This window comes from Rhincodon typus, chromosome 16 (genome assembly GCF_021869965.1).
Source record: "Rhincodon typus isolate 14 chromosome 16, sRhiTyp1.1, whole genome shotgun sequence".
Taxonomy (NCBI): domain Eukaryota; kingdom Metazoa; phylum Chordata; class Chondrichthyes; order Orectolobiformes; family Rhincodontidae; genus Rhincodon; species Rhincodon typus.
The window spans coordinates 53,889,887-53,909,408 of record NC_063347.1 but is presented as its reverse complement, the minus strand read 5'-3'; the positions used below and the strand labels follow the sequence as shown (position 1 = coordinate 53,909,408).

At 41.8% G+C, this 19,522-nt stretch overlaps 1 protein-coding gene across 1 annotated transcript in view; it reads right to left on the bottom strand.

Moving 5' to 3' along the window:
- The window catches only part of LOC109929384 (E3 ubiquitin-protein ligase RNF123), a 279,987-nt gene that overhangs the window by 138,555 nt on the left and 121,910 nt on the right, over positions 1-19,522 (bottom strand). The window contains exons 13-14 of the mRNA XM_048606242.1: positions 12,608-12,692; positions 435-574 (exon numbers count right to left, since the gene is read on the bottom strand). Coding sequence (XP_048462199.1) covers positions 435-574; positions 12,608-12,692 — 225 coding nt within the window. The remainder of the gene's footprint in view (positions 1-434; positions 575-12,607; positions 12,693-19,522) is intronic.

The following is a 19,522-nucleotide window of genomic DNA, read 5'->3' as shown; positions in this document are numbered from 1 at the left end:
TTTGGTAAATGCCAGAGTCTGCCGACTCCCACAGCCCGTTTGGTAAACACCAGAGTCCACCGAATCCCATATCATAGGAGACAAATGCAGTGATTTCATTTAAGTGGAAACAATTCTTTGGTGGTGGATAGCAACGGTGGACAAGGGGCAAGAGAAAAATTTCTGATTTGATGTGTCCTCTCCAGAAAGAAACATCACAGAAACAAAAACCTAGCTGAAGAAACAAGCCTTCTGCTATAAAAACCTTGGAGATTCAAAAGAGCACGTTAACAAATGAGGTGGGGTATGATATACTGAGTAAGGAACCATTAGCTGCTTACCATTTGCAAGATTATAGGGTGTTGCAGAAAGTTATGTGCACTTCTTTGCTCTAAGATGGTGGGTAGGATGGGCAAGAGGATTGGAGTTTACTGTGAAGGTGCCTGGGTGCTTACCTCCTGGATCATGCCAATGAACTCTGAGAAGGCCCAGTTCAGCTGGTTGAGGACACTATTCAGGAAACTGGCTGCCATTTCTGAATCAGAGCGAAGCAAGTCTGCCATGTGTTGTTGCAGTAGAGTAGATGGACAAGGTTCTGAGAGGAAGAAGAAAAGCTAAGTTGACAGTCAGTATTAATTCACAGAGATTAGAATCATTACAGGAATCAGGATCAAACTATCATCAAACCCTTCAAAGCCTTAATTGCAGCAAACACTTTTGCCTTTAAGCCTCTTTGGTTTTCATCTTCCACCTGAGAGTGATGCAGTTTGCTGTGCTGTGATTTTCTGAGTTTAGCACATGACTTCCCCCTCCAGAAAAGTAAACTGTGAATTTAAGGTCGACTGTGATACGGTGTCAAGGGTCTCTTGCTCCTTCTGAGAGGTACGGATGAGTTTCAGTCACAGATATTCTGAAACTGGGGTAGGAGGCAAGCAACATTAGTTAAAGTTGCTTAGATGCCTTAGAGGATATGACCAGAATTTCAACTCAGAATTGAACATATTGGAGTTACCAATATTCTGATTCAAGATACTGACTAGGGGAGGATGGAACCAGTGGCAAGGGCCAAAGATAATAGCTTCGACTTTCCCAAAACTTTGATGGTTGTAGATTTTTCTAATTAAAAATGGATTTCCAATGAGAAATCCAACAGCAGAGAAACATTGTAAACCAACACAATTCATTACAAGATACTACTACTCACATGCCATCAATTAACGTACCTCCCAATTATTCTGACTTCTGCCTCCTTCCTTTCATTCTGCTAATTACCAGAACAGGTCAATTACTTTCAATTCCATAAATTTCAACTTGACCTCAGTCAGTTATGAGGTACTACAAAATCCACAGATATTTCTCTATCCACTAAATTTAGTTCCCACTTCACAAAGCTCAATCAGATTCATGAGGCAATCCCAATGTTTACAAATCCATACCACTGCTCATCAATTAGGTAAAAGTTTTCAAGGTGTTTGGCCACCCAACGTTAATTATAGACTCAAGTAATGTCCTGACATCAAATGTTAACTGATCTGTAATTGTCTGGTTCTCTACATTGGCCCCGCACCCTATCTTTCTTAAACAGCAGTGTTATGTGCAATTCTCTAATCAAAGCAATAGGTTCTGAATCAAGGGAATAGTGGGAGATTGTAGCCAAGATATCTGTATTATCCTCAGATACTTTCTTTAAAACTCTGGAATGGAAATAATCTGGACTGGTGGTAGGGGAGAATTTGGAATGCTGAACTGCTGATAATGATACTGGCAGTGGTTATTGGCCATAGTACTGAATTGAGCTAGAATCAGCTGTCCCTGGCTATCCACCAATATTTCTGATATTTAAATGAGAAAAGATCAATTGTGAAAAAAAAGTTACTGGACTGCTCCCACTTACCCCACTCCCAAAGTTAGCACAAGGTACATGAAAAATGATGGATTTTTGCGGCAGAAAAATCAGTGGTCAATTTATCATACTTGACATTAAGCCACATTTGTCTCACAATCTTGATTTGAGTTTTTTTGAGGAAGTTATCAAAACGTTTGATGAGGGAAGAGCAGTACGCATTGTTTACTTGGATTTTAGTAAAGCCTTTGACAAGGTCCCACATGGTAAACTAATTAGTAAAGTCAGGTCTCATGGGATTCAGGGCAAGCTTGTCAATTGGATGCATAATTGACTTAACGGCAGGAGACACAGAGTGGTGGTGGAGGGCTGTTTTTCTGACTGGAGGCCTGTCACGAGCGATGTTCCACAGGGATCAGTTCTTTTGTTTATGATTTACATAAATGATTTGGGTGAGAATATAGATGGCATGGTTAATAAATTTGCAAACGAAATCAAAATTGGTGGTAATAGTAGACAGTGAAGGAGGTTTTCTAAGATTACAAAGGGATCTTGATCAAATGGGTCAATGCGCTGAAAAATGGCAAATGGAGTTCAATCTAGATAAATGCAAGGGACCCGGGGTGCAGGTACATAATATTTTGAAGTACGCGTCACATACAGACGGGGTGGTTAAAAAGGTGCTTGGCACATTTGCCTTCATTGCTCAGTCCTTTGAGTATAGGAGTTAGGAAGTCATATTAAAGTTGTACAGGCCATTGGAATACTATGGAGATAATAAGGACTGCAGATGCTGGAAGCCAGAGTCGATAGATGTGAGGCTGGAAAAGCACAGCAGGTCAGACATCATCAGAGGGCCAGGAAAGTCAATGTTTTGGGCCAAAAGCCCTCGTCAGTCCTGAAACATTGACTTTCCTGCTCCTCTGATGCTGTCTGACTTGCTGTGCTTTTCCAGCCTCGCATCTATAGACCAATGGAATACTGTGTCCAGTTCTGGTCGTCCAGTTATAGAAAGGATATTATTAAACTGGAGACAGTTCAAACAAGATTTACCAGGTTATTGCTGAGTATGGAAGGTTGAGTTATAAAGAAAGGCTGGATAGGCTGGGACTTTTTCCACTGGATTGTAGGAGGTTAAAAGGCGACCTGATAAAAGTTGATAAAATAATGAGAGGTATAGAGAGAGTTAATGGTAGTTGTCTTTTCCCTAAGATGGGAAATTTCAAGACGAGGGGTCACATTTTTAAGGTGACAGGAGAGAGATTTAAAAAAGACATGAGGGGCAAATTTTTTTTTTTTTTTTTTTTTTTTAAAAAGAGAGGGTGGTTTGCATGTGGAATGAACTTCCTGAGGAAGCGCTGGATTTGGGTACAATTGCAATATTTAAAAGACATTTGGATAAGTACATGAATAGGAAAAGTTGAGGGATATGGGCCAGGAGCAGGCAGGTGGGACTAGTTTAGTTTGGGATTATGTTCAGCATGGACTGGTTGGACCGAATGGTCTGTTTCTGTGCTGTACGATTCTATGACATTATGAAACATTAGAACGGATTTAGTCAAATAAGTAGACTTTGAGAAGTGTCTTAAAGGAAGACAGAGAGATTTCCAGAGCCTTTTCAGCAGGTTAAAGGAATTGCGCCTTTTTGAATTAATCAAAAGCTCAAGATAGTGTTTCTGGTGCATTTGCTAGGACAACACTTCAATCAATTAGAACCTGTTTTTTTTTAAATTTAAACAAAAGCTTGAAGGAAAACTATTCCCTGTTGGATTCTCCAAAGTAACACCTCAACCAATTAAGAGTCCACACTAGCCGATCGCTACTCACTTTTCTGATGTAGTGTACATTGCTGTACCCTTTGAAATTTGGCGTTCTTAAGTCTGTATGCCTCTTTATTCGGCAATTCTAAAAGCACCATACAAGTTCAATTTGTCACTGTTGGCCCTTGCTCAAAAAATGAAAGTGAAAAAAATGTTTTTAAAGCCATCCAACCACAGAACAGTCTTTCACATCATTTGGACTAGTTGCATGGAATCATAACAGGAAGCAAAATGTTTCAAACATTTTAATACTGACACTAATAATAGGATTGTGGAAAAGGAAATGAAAGCTGCAATTCTCCTGCCCTTTCACACAGACGCAAAATGGTTTCCAAATACAGAAGTAACAATACCCCTCAGATTGATGGACTTGTGACCATGCTTCACCTCTCCGCAACAACAACTTCAATTTTTAGCTTGCAGTCAACAAGAGCCTAAGTGACCATGCCTTCAAAAGCGACAGTCGGATGACTGAGCTAATTCAGGGAAATGGAGTCAAAGTGAAAAGAGTGCATTACTTGTTTACTAAAACTCTTAGTTGCTATACATTGGCCAGTTTGTGTCGCTATTTGGAAATCCTGTTGACTATAATCAACATAATTGGTTGTAATGTCTTTTCTGGAACATTTATCACAAAGTGCATTGTACAATTGATAAAATGATGGCACAGCTGATCAAAGCCAATCTTTCAGTCACCTTTACAGTGAGAAGCCTCACAATGGTTCCGGTGTGACAAACCTTAATAGAATGCCCCGATCATACCGGAAAGTTGCTGCTAACTTGCCTGTGAAATGAACATCCTTTGAATTTTTAAGCAATTCGGACAATGGGTGTGATTTGGTTGGAGACGGCTGTAGGCTGTTCACTACGCTGACAAGATCATCTAGTTGCAGCTCCTTTGGGATCACTCAGTGTGAAGAGCATGCATCGGGTTTAGGCATTTATCCCACTGCAGGAAGAGCTTCCATATGCCTCAAGCAGAGAGAGATCTGGCAAATCTATTATCATGGTGAATGAAATCACAAATATACTGCTGGGGGTGTAAATTTCAATGGCTTTGCTGTGCCAGACAGGATCATATTTTAATTTTTCCAGGGGAGAGGATGGCCTAGTGGTATTACAGAATATAGAACAGTACAGCACAGGAACAGGCCCTTCGGCCCACAATGTTATGCCAAACAGGATGCCAAATTAATCTAATCCCTTCTGCCTGCCCATGGTCCGTATCCCTCCAGTCCTTGCTTATTCGTGTGCTTATCTAAAAGTCTCTTAAACACCCCTATCATATCAGCCTCCACCACTACCCCTGGCAATGCATTCCAGGCACCTACCATTCTCTGTGTAAAAAAAAACTTACTCCTCACATCTCCTTTGAATTTTCCCCCTCTTACTTTAAATGCATCAACTCTGGGGAAAAGATTCTGACTGTCAACCCTATCTATGCATCTCATAATTTTATAAACTCCTATCAGGTACCCCCTCAGCCTCTGCTACTCCAAGAAATTAACCCTAATTTGTCCTTACACTCATTCCCTTTGATGCAGGCAGCATCCTGGTAAACCTCTTCTGCATCCTCGCCAAAGTCTCCACACCTTCCTGTAACATGGCAACCAGAATTGAATGCAATACTCTAAGCGCAGCAAAACTGAAGTTTTATAAAGCTGTAACATCACTTCCTGACTCTTGTATTCAATGCTTTGACCAATAAAGGCAAGCATGCCACATGTCTCGTTACCACCATATCTACTTATGTGGCCATTATCAATGGAACATCAACTCAGAGACTTGGGTTAAGTTCCCGGGACTCAGGTTCAAATCCCACCATGGCAGATGGTGGACTTCAAATTCAATAAAAAATAAAAATCTGGATTAAGAGTCTAATAAAATCCATGAAACCATTACTGATTTTTGTGAAAGCCTACCTGGTTCACTTTGTCCTTTAGGGAAGGAAAGCTGCCATCCTTACCTGTTTTGGCCTACATGTGACTCCAGAGCCACAGCAATGTGGTTGAAACTTAACTGCCCTCTGGGGCAAATAGAGATGGGCAATAAATGCTGGCCTGGCCAGCAACACCCTCATCCTGTGAATGAATCAAAAAGTTTATCTACGCATAACCAACTTATTCTTTTTTTCAAAACATTTTTGTGTTCAAAATGAGACAGATCAACAGAAATAAACTTAGCATTCTAAGTTATCATCCAGCATTACCAGGTGACATATAACAAAGTTACATGCAGATACTCTCCCATTAAGACGTCCAATTCAACACAAGAGGTTATGTACAGAACAGGTTCAATAAGGAGTAGGGTTCCATCTATACTGCTGCAGAAAGAACTCCCCAGTCAGGTGAGGCTTTCATTAGTCACACTGTAGAGCCGCCTCTATTCTGTCTCACAAACATATCCCAGCACCAAACCAAAAACGACAGCCACCATAACCATCTAATATCGATGTATCTTGTAGGTTTTGTGACTGTTCCAAATAAATCTGATAAATTAATGTCAGATTATAACACACAGGAAGGAACAAAATGGAAAACGATTATTTAAACTCAATCTTTCCATCAGATCTCATACAACTTGCACTATGAAGGACCCTTATGATTTCATATATGAAGTAAGGAGGGAGAAAGAGAGAAAGCTTTTTCATTCTGATTCCTGAAAGTGATCTAGTGAAACCAGTGGAATAACTTACACCACCAATCATTTTGTCAGGCACATCCCACAAACTAGGTAATGAGCAGTTTTGTGCTACAAGTGACAGGATGTGTTACCTTCCCTCGGACTGATCCTAACTCATTTAAGCACGACTCTTCAAACTCTCCGGTTAAAGAAGCAGGAACCTCATCTGTCTGAACAGAGCTGAGGGGTACTGAACTAATGTACACTAAGAAGTGCCACTATAGACAGTGAAGCCACTAGCTGACAAGATTAAAACTCTAATACTGAAAGTTTCCTGCTTGGTCACAGTCATTACTTACCAGTTACAAATTTACAGGATTAATTTGGCTGCTGTTGTGATCATCAGTGAGACCTATATATACCAAATACCACATTTCCCTATATATTGAACATTACATATATACTGTCAATATATTGACAGTATGATGCTGGAGGTTATTGACAGCCATGTGTGTCTGAACTCCACTGTCAGCAATGTGTCACTTGATGCTGAGACCATTGCAAAAACTGTAGCTGTTATTTCCAAACTGAGAGAGAGAGTGTGTAGAAAAACAGCAACCTGAATGAGAATGCTAAACTACAACAATAGCAAGCTTGTGTCCTCAGTGCAATCCTGCACAATGGTGAGACTTAGACAACATATACTAGGCAGGCAAGAAGGCTGAATGGTGTCCACCTTTCACTATCTCAGAAATTTTCTCAGCACTTCTTGGCAGGACAAGGTCACCAAATCAGAGATCCTGAAGGATGCTAATTTCATCAGCATACCCTCATTGCCAGTTATTGATCAGTTATCACCATCAGATGATGACTACTGTATACTCAAGGAATTTCCTTGCAGTGAACTGGCCTCTGGATCATGATCTCCTGGACACCGAAACCTCCTACAAGGACACCCTTAAACATAGAAACATAGAAAATGGGAGCGAGAATAGGCCATTCAGCCTGCTTCACCATTTAAAATGATTATGGCTGATCATCAAGCTCATTACTCTGTGTCCACTTTCACCCCACAGCCTTTGATCCTTTTAGCCCCAAGAACAATGTCTAACTCCTTGAAAACATTCAACATTACAACATCGACTGCTTGCTGTGGCAGAGAATCCCACAGGCTCATCACTCTCTGGGTGAAGAAATTTCCCCTCATCTCAGTCCTAAATGGTCTAAGGGAAGTTTGGAGGGACATTGGAAAAAGCAAGCAGAAACAGAAAGCTCAGCTGGCCAAGAAGAGGACCCAGAGAAACCAGAGGCCTGTGAATCATGCACCTTCTCAGCCCACTGTCTTCCTCTGCAGTAAATAAAGCGGAGGCCGCCATGCTGAACTGGGACTCCTGGACCACACCAGACAATGTATAATACCGGCATCATGTACACCACGGCACTAACCATTGTCATACAAGACAGAAAGCTGCCACCATATACTTAAAACTGTTGTTGACGCTCTCCAATACAGAATGAAAGAACTTTAATTTAGCCAGCACCTTTCATATCTTCAGAATTTCTGAACTGCTGCTCATGAGCAAAGTTGACATGTAGTCACTGTTGCTTTGTAAGAAACATAGCAGCCAATTTACACACAGCTAAGTCCCACTTCTAGCAATAGAACAGATGACCAGGCTAATATAAAACAAAGAACTGCAGATGCTGGAAATCTGAAACAAAAGCAAAAATTGCCAGAGAAACTCAGCAGATTTGGCAGCATCTGTGGAGAGAAAACAGGATTAACATTTCAGGTCTAGTTACCCTTTTTCAGAATATTAGTAGCTAGAAAAAAAGGTTGTATTTATGCTGAAGATGGAGATGGCAGGGATAACCCCATTTCCTGGACCTCTCCCTCTGGCTTTTTATCTACACTTGAACTGTTTGTTGAGAACTGTTGACGTGACATCGGTTACTTTAATTTCTCTGCTTCCCCCACCCACCCCTCCAAACTGCCTACACTCCATGCTCTCAGATCCAACCCTGGCTTTGTAATCAAGCCTGCTGACAAGGGTGGTGCTGTTGTTGTCGTCCGGTAGACTGACCTCTACATTGCAGAGGCTGAGCACCAGCTCTCACATACCTCCTCCTATCTCTCCCGGACCGGACCATGACCCCCACCACTGAACATCAGGCTACTGTGTCCACAATGGTCATTAATCTCATCTTCTCTGGGGATTTCCCACCAACAGCCTCCCACCTCATAATACCTCGGAAGCCTACTTCCACCTTCTCCCCAAAATCCACAAACAGAACTGCCCGAGCAGACCCACAATTTCTGCCTGCTCTTGAGCCATGGAACACCTCCCTACCTTGACTGGATTTTCTTTCTCCCCTTGTCCAGCCCCTTCACACTTACATCTGCAATTCTTCTGACCCTTTATGTCAGTCTCAGAATTTCCAATTAGCGGGTTCCAGCTGCCTCCTCTTGACCATTGATGTGCAATCTGCTTTACACATCCGTCCCCGATCAGGATGATCTCAAGGCTATCCAGTTCTTCCTGGAAAAATAGCCTGAACTATCCCCATCCACAATCACCCTCCTCCACCTGGCCAAACTCGACCTCGCTCTGAAGAACTTTAACTCCTTTCACTTTCTTCAGGTAAAAGGTATGGCCACGGGTACTCACATGGGCCCAAATTATACTTGTCTCTTAGTGGGTATCTGGAACTATACATCCTCATTCCCTGCTTCCTGTAAATACTTCATTCCATTCTCCCAGTTTCTCTGTTTCTGTTGCATTTGTTCTGATGATGCCACCTTCCACATGAGCCCTCAGAAAAGTCCACTTTCTTCCTCTACCAAGGATTCCCTACCATCACTGTTGACAGGGACTTCCGCTGCATCCGATTGATCTCCTGCACTTCTGTTCTTAACCCTTCTCTTCCCTCCCACAATACTGAAAAGGTCCCCCTACTGAGTCCTCATTTCCCATCCCACCAGCATACACCCAAAGAATTGTAAGCTGCTATTTCTGACACCTCCAGTGGGATGCTACAACTAGACACATATTCCCCTCCCCTCCCCTCTCAGCCTTCCAGAGGAATAGCTCACCCAGGTCTACTCTTCCTCCTTTCCCAACCTCCCCACAACCCCACAGCACCTTTCTTTGCAAAGGCAGAAGATGTAATACCAGCCTGTTTACTTCCTCCCCCCTCACTATCCAAGGCCCCAGACACACTTTCCAGGTGAAGGAGCAATTAACCTGCACTTCACTCAATTTATTCTACTGAATTCACTGCTCATGATGTGGTCTCCTGTACACTGGGGAAACGAAACACAGACTGGACGACAGCTTTGCGGAACACCTCTGTTCTGTCTGCAAAAATGACTCTGGGCATCTAATTGCCTGTCACTTGAACACACCACCATGTTCCCTGGTCAACATATCTGTCTCGGGCTTGCTGCAATGCTCCAGTGAGCCTCAGCACAAGCTGGAAGAACAGCACCTCATTTTTTGCTTGGGCACACTGCAGCCTTTAGGTCTCAATATCGAGTCCCATAATTTTCAAACCCAAACACCTTCCTCTATATCCTCTTGCATCTCCACGCCCCAGGTCCTGTCATGACATAGGCTCCTTTCACCATAGCCAATGCATTTTTAACCTACTTATGGTCTCCATTATCAGCTTTTGCCTGGGCTTACCATTATTCATCTCTTTGTCTGTCTAACTCTCTCTCCCTGGGCTCCACCTCTACCTATTTGGTCACTCCTCCCTCCTCTCCTTCACCTTCCCCATCCGACCAACTACTGTCTTCAGCATCTTTAACATCCTTTCCTAGCCAGTAATAGTTATGAAGAGGAGTCACTGGACCCAAAACATTAATTCTACTCTCTTGTCCACAGATGCTAGATGACCGGAGTATCTATTTTTTGTGATGTCAGTTGATGGATAAATGTTGCTTCTCCAAATATTGATAAAACTGCCTCGCTCTTCGAATACCATCATGGGGCTTTTTGTATTCATCCAAGGTGACAAGAGTGCTATCAGCGAGCACGGCAGACAATCAAATCTTTCTAATTCTGCTGAATGGGAGATTTTTGAGGTAGACTCTTCTACATACTAACTGTTCTCTAGAAATCAGAGTGTGTTATCTACACTTAGTGACTTTCTTGCACCGAGACTAGATTTCTTTTTGACTCCTCATTGGGAATCTCCTGATCTAAAGGCAGAACTACACAATGTCCTAACCAGCAATGTTAATATCAGCTCTCAATTACACTGAGATCACAATCACATCTCAGTCACAACTGCTGGCCTTTACTGTGTATTATTCATGTCAGCCTTTAATACCTATTAAATTCATTAAAAAAAGCTATCAAATTTCCATGATCTTTATTAAATAGGAGGAAATGAAGACAAATCAAATCTAAATCAATGTTATGCATTTATCATTAGAAAACTTTCGGACCATATCTTGCACCGATACAACGGGTCCTAGCTAATACAAAGAAGCTGTCAGTTTCTGCAGTATTGGCTTATACACTGTACATCTTCAAGAAAAGGACAGATGGATTCTTGGCTGAGGTGGAGACTCCATCATACAAAAGAACCATACCTAGTAAAAAAGTCATGGTCATGGCAGCTCAAGACTAGTTTTTGAATGTCTAAAGGATTGGATAGTCTGTTTTCCTTTCCCATAATTGATCATGAGAATTTAAAATCTGCCTTAACTATCTCTGCTGTGAGATTGGTGGGGATAGGGTTCGGCTCAAATGGCAGGACAGTTAGCACACTGATCAGATTAACACCAAGAATGGGGTTTGATCCCCATTTTGATTGGGGCAGACTTGGGGACTGCCTCCTCACTCTGGCATGTAGTAAAACAATGGTTTGCCATCTCGTGAATACTTGAGGGTGTTAAGTGAAAATGAAGAATGAGTTGGAAGAGTTTAGTTTGTCATTCACAAGACATAAAAGGCTGAGGGCAAGTTAGCATTTGCTAATCTCATTTTTCATTTTTATGATTGCAACAGATGCACAAAACTACATTCTGAATTGAAGACTTTTCAAAACAAGTAACACTCGTGTACTGAAAGCAGGAATATCATGGATCTCACTGACAGTTAGATGTTTCTGGCCTTACTTTTATATCCATACCACAACTCTTCCGCACATAGGACTCAGATGAGAATTTAGGATCAATTTGTTCCAAATTAGGATTTTCCTTTTTTTTTGTTTTTTTGTTGAACTATCCAACTCATTCAACTTGGAACCAAAAAGATAGGATCCCCATCCCATCATCATGGCAGGAGCTGAGGTGAGGATTCAGAGGTGAAAGGGCAGCGGAGACAGTTTTTATAGTTTCAAATAGATAACCTATCATGATACATCCTCCTGCATTATACCAAATTATGAATTTGAGACCAATGAAATGTCAGAGCAAAAGTAGGCCATCCAGTCTGTTGAGTCTGCTCCTCCATTCAATTAAACCGTGGCTGATCGGATAATCCTCAACTCTACTTTCCTGCCTTTTCTCCATAACCCTCGATTCCCTTATGCATTAAATATCTATCTCAGCCTCGACAGCTCTATGTGATAACGAATTCTACAGACTCACTACACAGATGAAATTCCTCATCAATCTTGCGAAAATTTGTAGCTCGGGTTGTGGATGAGATTGTAGACTTGCTCACCGAGCTGGCTGGTTATCGTACAGACATTTCATCACCTTGCTAGGTAACATCATCAGTGCGGCCTCCGGTGAAGTGATGTAGTTCTACTCCGCTTAGTATTCATATGATCTGGTCTTTTCGGGTGTTTTGTGTCATTTCCGGAAATGACACAAAACACCTTCTCTGGGCTGCCTCCAATGCTAATATATTTTTCCTTAGATAAGGGGAGCAAAACAGTATTCCACCAGTGGTCTGACTAGTGCCTTACATAGTTTTAGCAAGACATCCCAGTTTTACAGTCCAATCCCATGAAGTCCTGCTTAAGAAGCCTAAATACACAATCTAGGATGATGTGCCAGTGCAGTGCATTTTCTTCCCAGGGAAGTTGCAGGTTGGAGAACCTGGTTCTATAACATTTAAGCTATCTTAACCGGAAGATAGAGAAAATGAATTCCATTGATTTGTGGGCGATAACAGCACTGAACACAACAGAACAAGGAAAATCATTTGATCCAAAGTGCCTCTTGCTTAACATTTAAATACTTTTGATGGGCAGTAAACCCACATAATTCTGCTTCATTTCATTTGTCTGTCACTGAAGAAATGTGGAAAACTGATGGAAAGGAGGATTGTCATCACCCACAGAGATAGGTCTCCAGTGACATTATTGACCTGCTGATACTTACTCTGCAGGCTTGGCATGTTGGCATCTTCCGGTTTACTTTTCAGTAAGTGAGGGAGTCGCGTGTACCTGTATCCAAATCCACATCCCTGAAACCAGAAACACAGAATTACTTTCTTTTATTAAGTAGGCCATTAAACCACTCAAGACTGCTCTGCCATTCAATATGTTCATGGCTGATCATCAAGCTCAGTATCCTAATCCCACCCTCCCATCATATTCCTTGCTCCCTTTCTACCTCTTCCTTGAAAACACACAATGTATTGGCGTCAACCACTTTCTGTGGTAGTGAATTCCACAGGCTCACCACTCCCGGAGTGAAGAAATTTTTTCTCGTCTCAGTCTTAAAAGATTTACCCCTTATATTTAAACTATGAACCCTGGTTCTGGTCTCCTCCCCATTAGGAACATCCCTTCTGCATCAAACCATCTAGAAGACCCCCCATATTCTTTTAAACTCCAGTGAAACAACACTAACCAACTCAATCTCTCCTCATACATCAGTCTTGTCAGCCCAGGAATCAATTTGATAAACCTTCATTGCACTCCCTCTATAACAAGAACATATTCCCTCAGATAAGGAAGCCAAAACTACACACAATATTCCAGTGTAGCATCACCAATTCCCTGTTATATTACACTAACACATTCTTGTTCCTGTACTTGAATATTCTCGTCGTAGCGCCAACATACAGTTTGCCTTCTTTTCTACCTGGTGCACCTGTGTGCTTCCTTTCAGCAAATGCACAAGTGCACCCAGGACTTGTTGAACACGCCCCTCTCTCAAATCAAAGCCATTCAAATAATAATCTGCTTTCCTGTTTTTGCTACCAAAGTGGGTAACCTCATATTTATCCACATCTGCTCACTCACATCGCTTCCATAGCACACTGAAGCATCTCTACCTCTTCCTCACAGCTCAGTCTTCCACCCAGCTTTGCCTCATCTGGAAATGTTGAGATATTACATTTAGTTCCCTTATTAAACCACTAACAGACATTGTGGCTAGCTGGGGTTCTAGTACCTGCCTGCCATTCATAAAAAGACTCATTATTCCTACTCTTTGTTTCCTGTCTGCTAACCAGTTTTCCATCCACCTCAATACATTACCCCCACACCCAAGTGCTTTAATTTTATACATTGATTTCTTCTGGAAGTCAAAAGAAACCTGGCTCCCTCTGATCAACTCCACTAGTTACGTTGTTGAAGAATTCCAGTAGATTTGTCAAGCATGATTTCCCATTTGTATATCTGTCCTGACTGTACCTAACTCAGAGCACTGTTTTGTAAGTGCTCTGTTATAAAATCCTTGATAACGGACACTAGCATCTTCCCACTACAAACATCAGACTCATTGGTCTATAATTCCCTGTTTTTTCTTTATCACCCTTTTTAAATAGTAGGGTCACATTAGCTACCCTCCAATCTGTAGGAATTGTTCCAGAGTTTATAGAATCTTGGAAGATGACCATCAACGCATCTACCATTTCCAGGACCACTTCCTTTTGTACTCTGGTATGTAGATTATCAGGCCATAGTGATTTATCAGCCTTCAATCCTACCTATTTCTCCAGTACCCTTTCTCGACCAACACTGTTTCTCCCTCTCACTAAACCCTGGGTTCCCCATCATTTCTGGCACATTATTTGTGTCCCAGATTTGGAGTCGGCAGGATCCGTCAGCACAATGCCAGCTTTTCAAAACGATCCCAAATTCAAAATTCACTGTAGATTCGTGATGACGTGAGCAAGACTGTGCAGGGAGGCCTTGTACAAAAAAATCCACCTTCACCTAACAGTGCCAGGTAGGCGATCCAACTCATCCTCCTCCCAAAGTCCCAACATCTCAAGGCAGCCCTGGAGATAGTTGTGTAACAGCCAAAATAGTTTCTAATTACAGTAATTGTGCTTCAAGTGAGTCATGGGAGACAAATCAGGAATCCTTTCACACTGCACGCTATAAACAATTTTATTTTAAAATCTCTTCAAGTAACGTCACCTTAAATCAGATTATTGCATACTGAGAGGCAAGTTCCCAAATAATTTACCTAAATGTCGGAGAGGATAAAAACCACTGTGAGGTATGCAAAAATGTCACTTCAAAGGCGACGTTGCTGAACGAAGATTTCCCTGATGGGAAATGTGAGCGAGAAAGCACACGTTGCTCATTTTTATTCTGAATTTAATCAACTGAAGGTAAAGGAGTTTGGTCCATTGCACTTGTTCTATAATGTGCTAATGAGGTTAGTACTGTATCTCAGTGGAATTGAGATAATACCACTTCAATCTACTAAGCTTCAATAAACTATGAAAGACATGTTTTGATTCCCGCATCCCTGTTCTGAATTTCAAAAGATACGAAATTATTTCCTCGTTTGGGTCTCATGTAAACCTTGTACTGTAGTCCATATTATGGTGGTCTGCAGAGATTCTGTGATGGTTTAACAAAAGCTTATGAATCAGTGCATGATGGCAAAATACTGCAGATGCTGGAAATCTGAAACAAACAGAGAATGCTGGGAAAACTCAGCAGGTCTGGCAGCATCTATGGAGACAGAAGCAGAATAAACGTTTCGAGGCTGGTATGACTTCTCCTGTTGTGTAGAAGCATCATATTGGACTCAAATGATAAATCTGTGTTTCTCTCCCCACACGTTGCCAGGCCTGCTGAGGTTCTCCAATATTCTATGTGCTTGTCTGTTTTCTATTGCTAGTGTTTAACAAATCTATATCTGTATGTTGAAATAAGCAGCAAAAGGCTATAAGGGTTTTATTATAAATCTATAGTCAGTCACAAACACCAGTTTCCACCTTTCCTTCTTGGACCCATTTCTTATCTGTAAGCCAATCTCCACTGTGGAAAATCCTGACTTTTAAATAGGTATTTTCTAATTAACCTGTTCAGAAGTGTCCTTACACACCTCTGGAGCAGGTGGGGCTTGAAGCCATGTCTCCTGGCTCAGATGTAGGATGCCACCACAGTACCACAAGAACCTAGCTCTTAAATAAATGCAAAGTCTCAATGAGCTCTGGAGTTGGCCAGGTTGACTATAGGACTCTTGTAAGGCAGCAGTTGTGACCCCAGCTCCGAACCAGGAGGCCCACATTCAATATTCTACACCATTCACTATTTCTCAAATACTGTAGCAGTCCTTGACCAAATGCAGCAAGGCCTGAACAATATCCAGGTTTGGGCTGACAAGTGCCAAGTAACATTTGCACCACACAATGCCAGTCAATGAACATCTCAAACAAGAAAGAATCTAATCATCGCTCTTCGACATTCAATGACACTTCCACTACCAACAATCAACATCTTGGGGATTACCAACGACCAGAAAATTAACAGGAGCAACCATAAAAATACTGTAGCTACAAAAGCAGGTCACAGACTAGAAATTCTGCAGTAAGTGATTCACCTTCCATCTCCCCAACGCCAATCCACACAAGGTACAAGTCAGCAGTAAGATGGAATACTACTCACTTGGAGTGCAGCTCTAATAATACTCAAGAAATTTAATACCATCCAGAACAAAGCAGTTGCTTGATTGGTTAAACTTTTACAGGGAACACCAATAGTGCAGTACAGAGTCAGACAAACTAGGGGCTAGATCCTGAAGGCTGAGAATAGGCAATATACAGTTGTTTCTGATGGATGAAAATAACACTGTCAAATCCATGCCCTCTGGACCATTATATACAAAACTTAAGGAAGTTTTGCAGATGTGCAATGTTTTTGGTGAAATAAGCGCCTGTGGAATTCAGGTTGGTTGTGCGCTGCTATCAGCTGGAGTTCAGGCCAAGTCCTAGGAAATGAGGAAGACAGCGATTTGGAGGACTTTGTGACTAGAATTGATGATATGCATATTGAGCGGGCTGCCATTTAATTCACAAGGTCTCTCTTCATTATAATTGCAATTTAATGGGAAACGGGTGAAAAGGCAAATGTCCAGTTGAAGAAAAGGGGAAAGAAAACTGAAACAGGGAAAGTACATTGAAACAGGAGGAGAAAATGGAAACTCAATTGGACTGAAGGATTCTTAGATGAAGCAGGTGAAATACAATGAGAGTGGGCCAGTGAGGAAAGGTGAGTTGACTGAAAGAGCAGCCTCTTGGAATAAAATGACATTCAGACCAAATCCAGTCCACGAACAACAGAGGGATACCCGGGTTCAAGAGACTGTCGAGCCACATTGTGTATGGGTAAATCAAAGGACAAGCAGAGATTTGTAAATAGGGACCTTGAATTCGAAAACAAATGCAGTAGAACTTGGCAAAGAAACAGTGGAGATGGGAATGCAGATAAATAATTTGTAGCTTGTAGCAAGGAACTCAACAGGCAGCACACTGCTGAACCTTAAGATCAATGGACTAGGCGTTTGATAGTAGAGGGGGAATGGTAGCTGAAGTGTGCAGTACCTTGAAGGAGAAAAAAGTGGTGCTGACAATAGCTGGATATGGAAACGCTGTGAGATTGTGCAGAGATCGACAACCAAGCACTAATGGCTCTACACTAAGTATAAAATCACCGCACTGCCAGATCATATCATTCAGGCTAAAACTCCAAAGCAGAATTATAATACATTAAACATATGCAGAAACGGGATAACAAAACAAAATAAAACAAGGCCATCTAGGTGTAGGAGATGGGCGAGGTACTAAATAAGTATTTTACATCAGTATTTACTATGGAAAAGGATATGGAATCTAGGGAATTTGGAGAAATAAACAGTGATATTTTGAAGAAGTGTCCATATTACAGAGGAGGTGGTGCTGGACATCTTAAAACGCATAGTGGTGGATAAATCCCTGGAACCTGTTCATGTACCCCAGAACTTTGTGGGAGGCTACAGAAGTGATTGCTGGGCCCTATGCTGAGATATTTGCATCATTGATAGCCACAGGTGAGGAACCGGAAGACTGGAGGATGGCTAATGTGGTGTTATTATTTAAGATAGGTGGTAAGGTAAAGCCAGAGTACTCTAGACCGATGAGCCTGATGTCAGTGGTGGTTAAGTTGTTGGAGGGGATTCTGAGGGACAGGATTTACATGCATTTGGAAAGGCAAGGACTGATTAGGGATAGTCAACATGACTTTGTGCATGGGAAATCGTGTCTCACTAACTTGATTGAGTTTTTTGAAGAGGTATGAAAGAATATTTCCGAAGAAGGGTCCCAACCCGAAACGTCAGCTTTCCTGCTCCTCTGATGCTGCCTGGCCTGCTGTGTTCCTTCAGCTCCACATGGTTTTATCTCTGAAAGAAGACTGATGTAGGCAGTGCGTTGGACGTTGTCGAGGTGGACTTCAGCAAAGCGTTTGAGAAGGTTCCTCATGGTAGACTGGTTAGCAAGGTTAGATCACATGGAATCAAGGAGAGCTAGCCATTTGGATATAAAATTGGCTTGAAAATAGGAGACAGAGGGTGGTGGTGGTGGAGTGTTTTTTGGACTGGAGGCCTGTGACCAGTGGTGTGCCGCAAAGATCAGTGCTGGGTCCACTGCTTTTTGTCATTTATATAAATGATTTGGATGTGAATATATGAGCTATGGTTACTAAGTTTGCACCAAATTTGGTGGTGTAGTGGACAGCGAAGAAGATTATCTCAGAATACAAGGGGACCTTGATCAGATGGGCTGAGAAGTGGCAGATAAGAGTTTAATTTAAATAAATGTGAGATGTTACATTTTGGTAAGGCAAATCAAGGCAGGACCTGTACATTTAATGGTAGGGTCCTGGGGAGCGTTGGTGAACAAAGAGACCCTGGAATGCAGGTTCATAATTCCTTAAAGGCAGAGTTGCAGGTAGTTAGGATAGTGAAAAAGGTATTTGCCTTTATTGGTCAGTGCATTGAGTATAGGAGTTGGGATGTCATGATGCAGCTGAACAGGACACTGGTGAGGCCACTTTTGGAATACTGCGTTCAATTCTGGTCTCCCTGCCTTCGGAAAGATGTTGTTAAACGTGAAAGGGTTCAAAAAAGATTTACAAGGATGTTTGTGGGGTTGGAGGGTTTGAGCTATAATAGGGAGAGGATGAACAGGCTTGGGCTATTTTCTCTGGAGCACTGGAGGCTGAGGGGTGATCTTATGAAATTTTAAAACATGAGGGGCATGGATAGGGTGAACAGCCAATGTCTTTTTCCCAGGGTAGGGGAGTCCAAAACTAGACGGCATAGGTTTAAGGTGAGAGGTGAAAAAGATTTAAAAGGGACCTGAGGGATAACTTCTTCACACAGAGGGTGGTGAATGTACGGAATGAGCTGCCAGAGGAAGTGGTGGAGGCTGGTACAATTACATTTAAAAGGCATGTGGATCGGTACATTAACAGGAAAGGGTTAGAGGGATAAGAGCCAAATGCTGGCGGCGAGATTAATTTAGGATATCTGGTCGGCATGGACGAGTTGGACTGAGGGGTCTGATTCTGTACTGTACAACTCTATGACTAAGTGGTATTAGGTTTATAAGGAAATAACAAAGGATTAGGTCATTCCACAAAAAAAACCTTAAGAATATCTCCTCCAGAATGTCTTGCTCACAAGTAAAATAAAATAAAAGGTTTCTTCATACAATATTTCTGCATAGCAATAACATTCCAATCTAAAAAGTTACTCTCGAGTGCTTTATAGTCAGAACTAACAGCAGTGTTATACAGAACAAAGTGTCAGAACCAGCAATACATGAATGACTAACCAGCTTTGCTGACCAACAGCCTACAGAATATTCCCTGTCATTGAGATGGCAGTGGGCTTTCAAAGCAACCTTATTTCTTTATTATGAGAGATAGTAGGAACTGCAGATGCTGGAGAATCTGAGATAACAAGGTGTAGAGCTGGATAAACACAGCAGGCCAAGCAGCATCATAGGAGCAGGAAGGCTGACGTTTCGGGCCTGGACCCTTCTTCAGAAATTTCTGAAGAAGG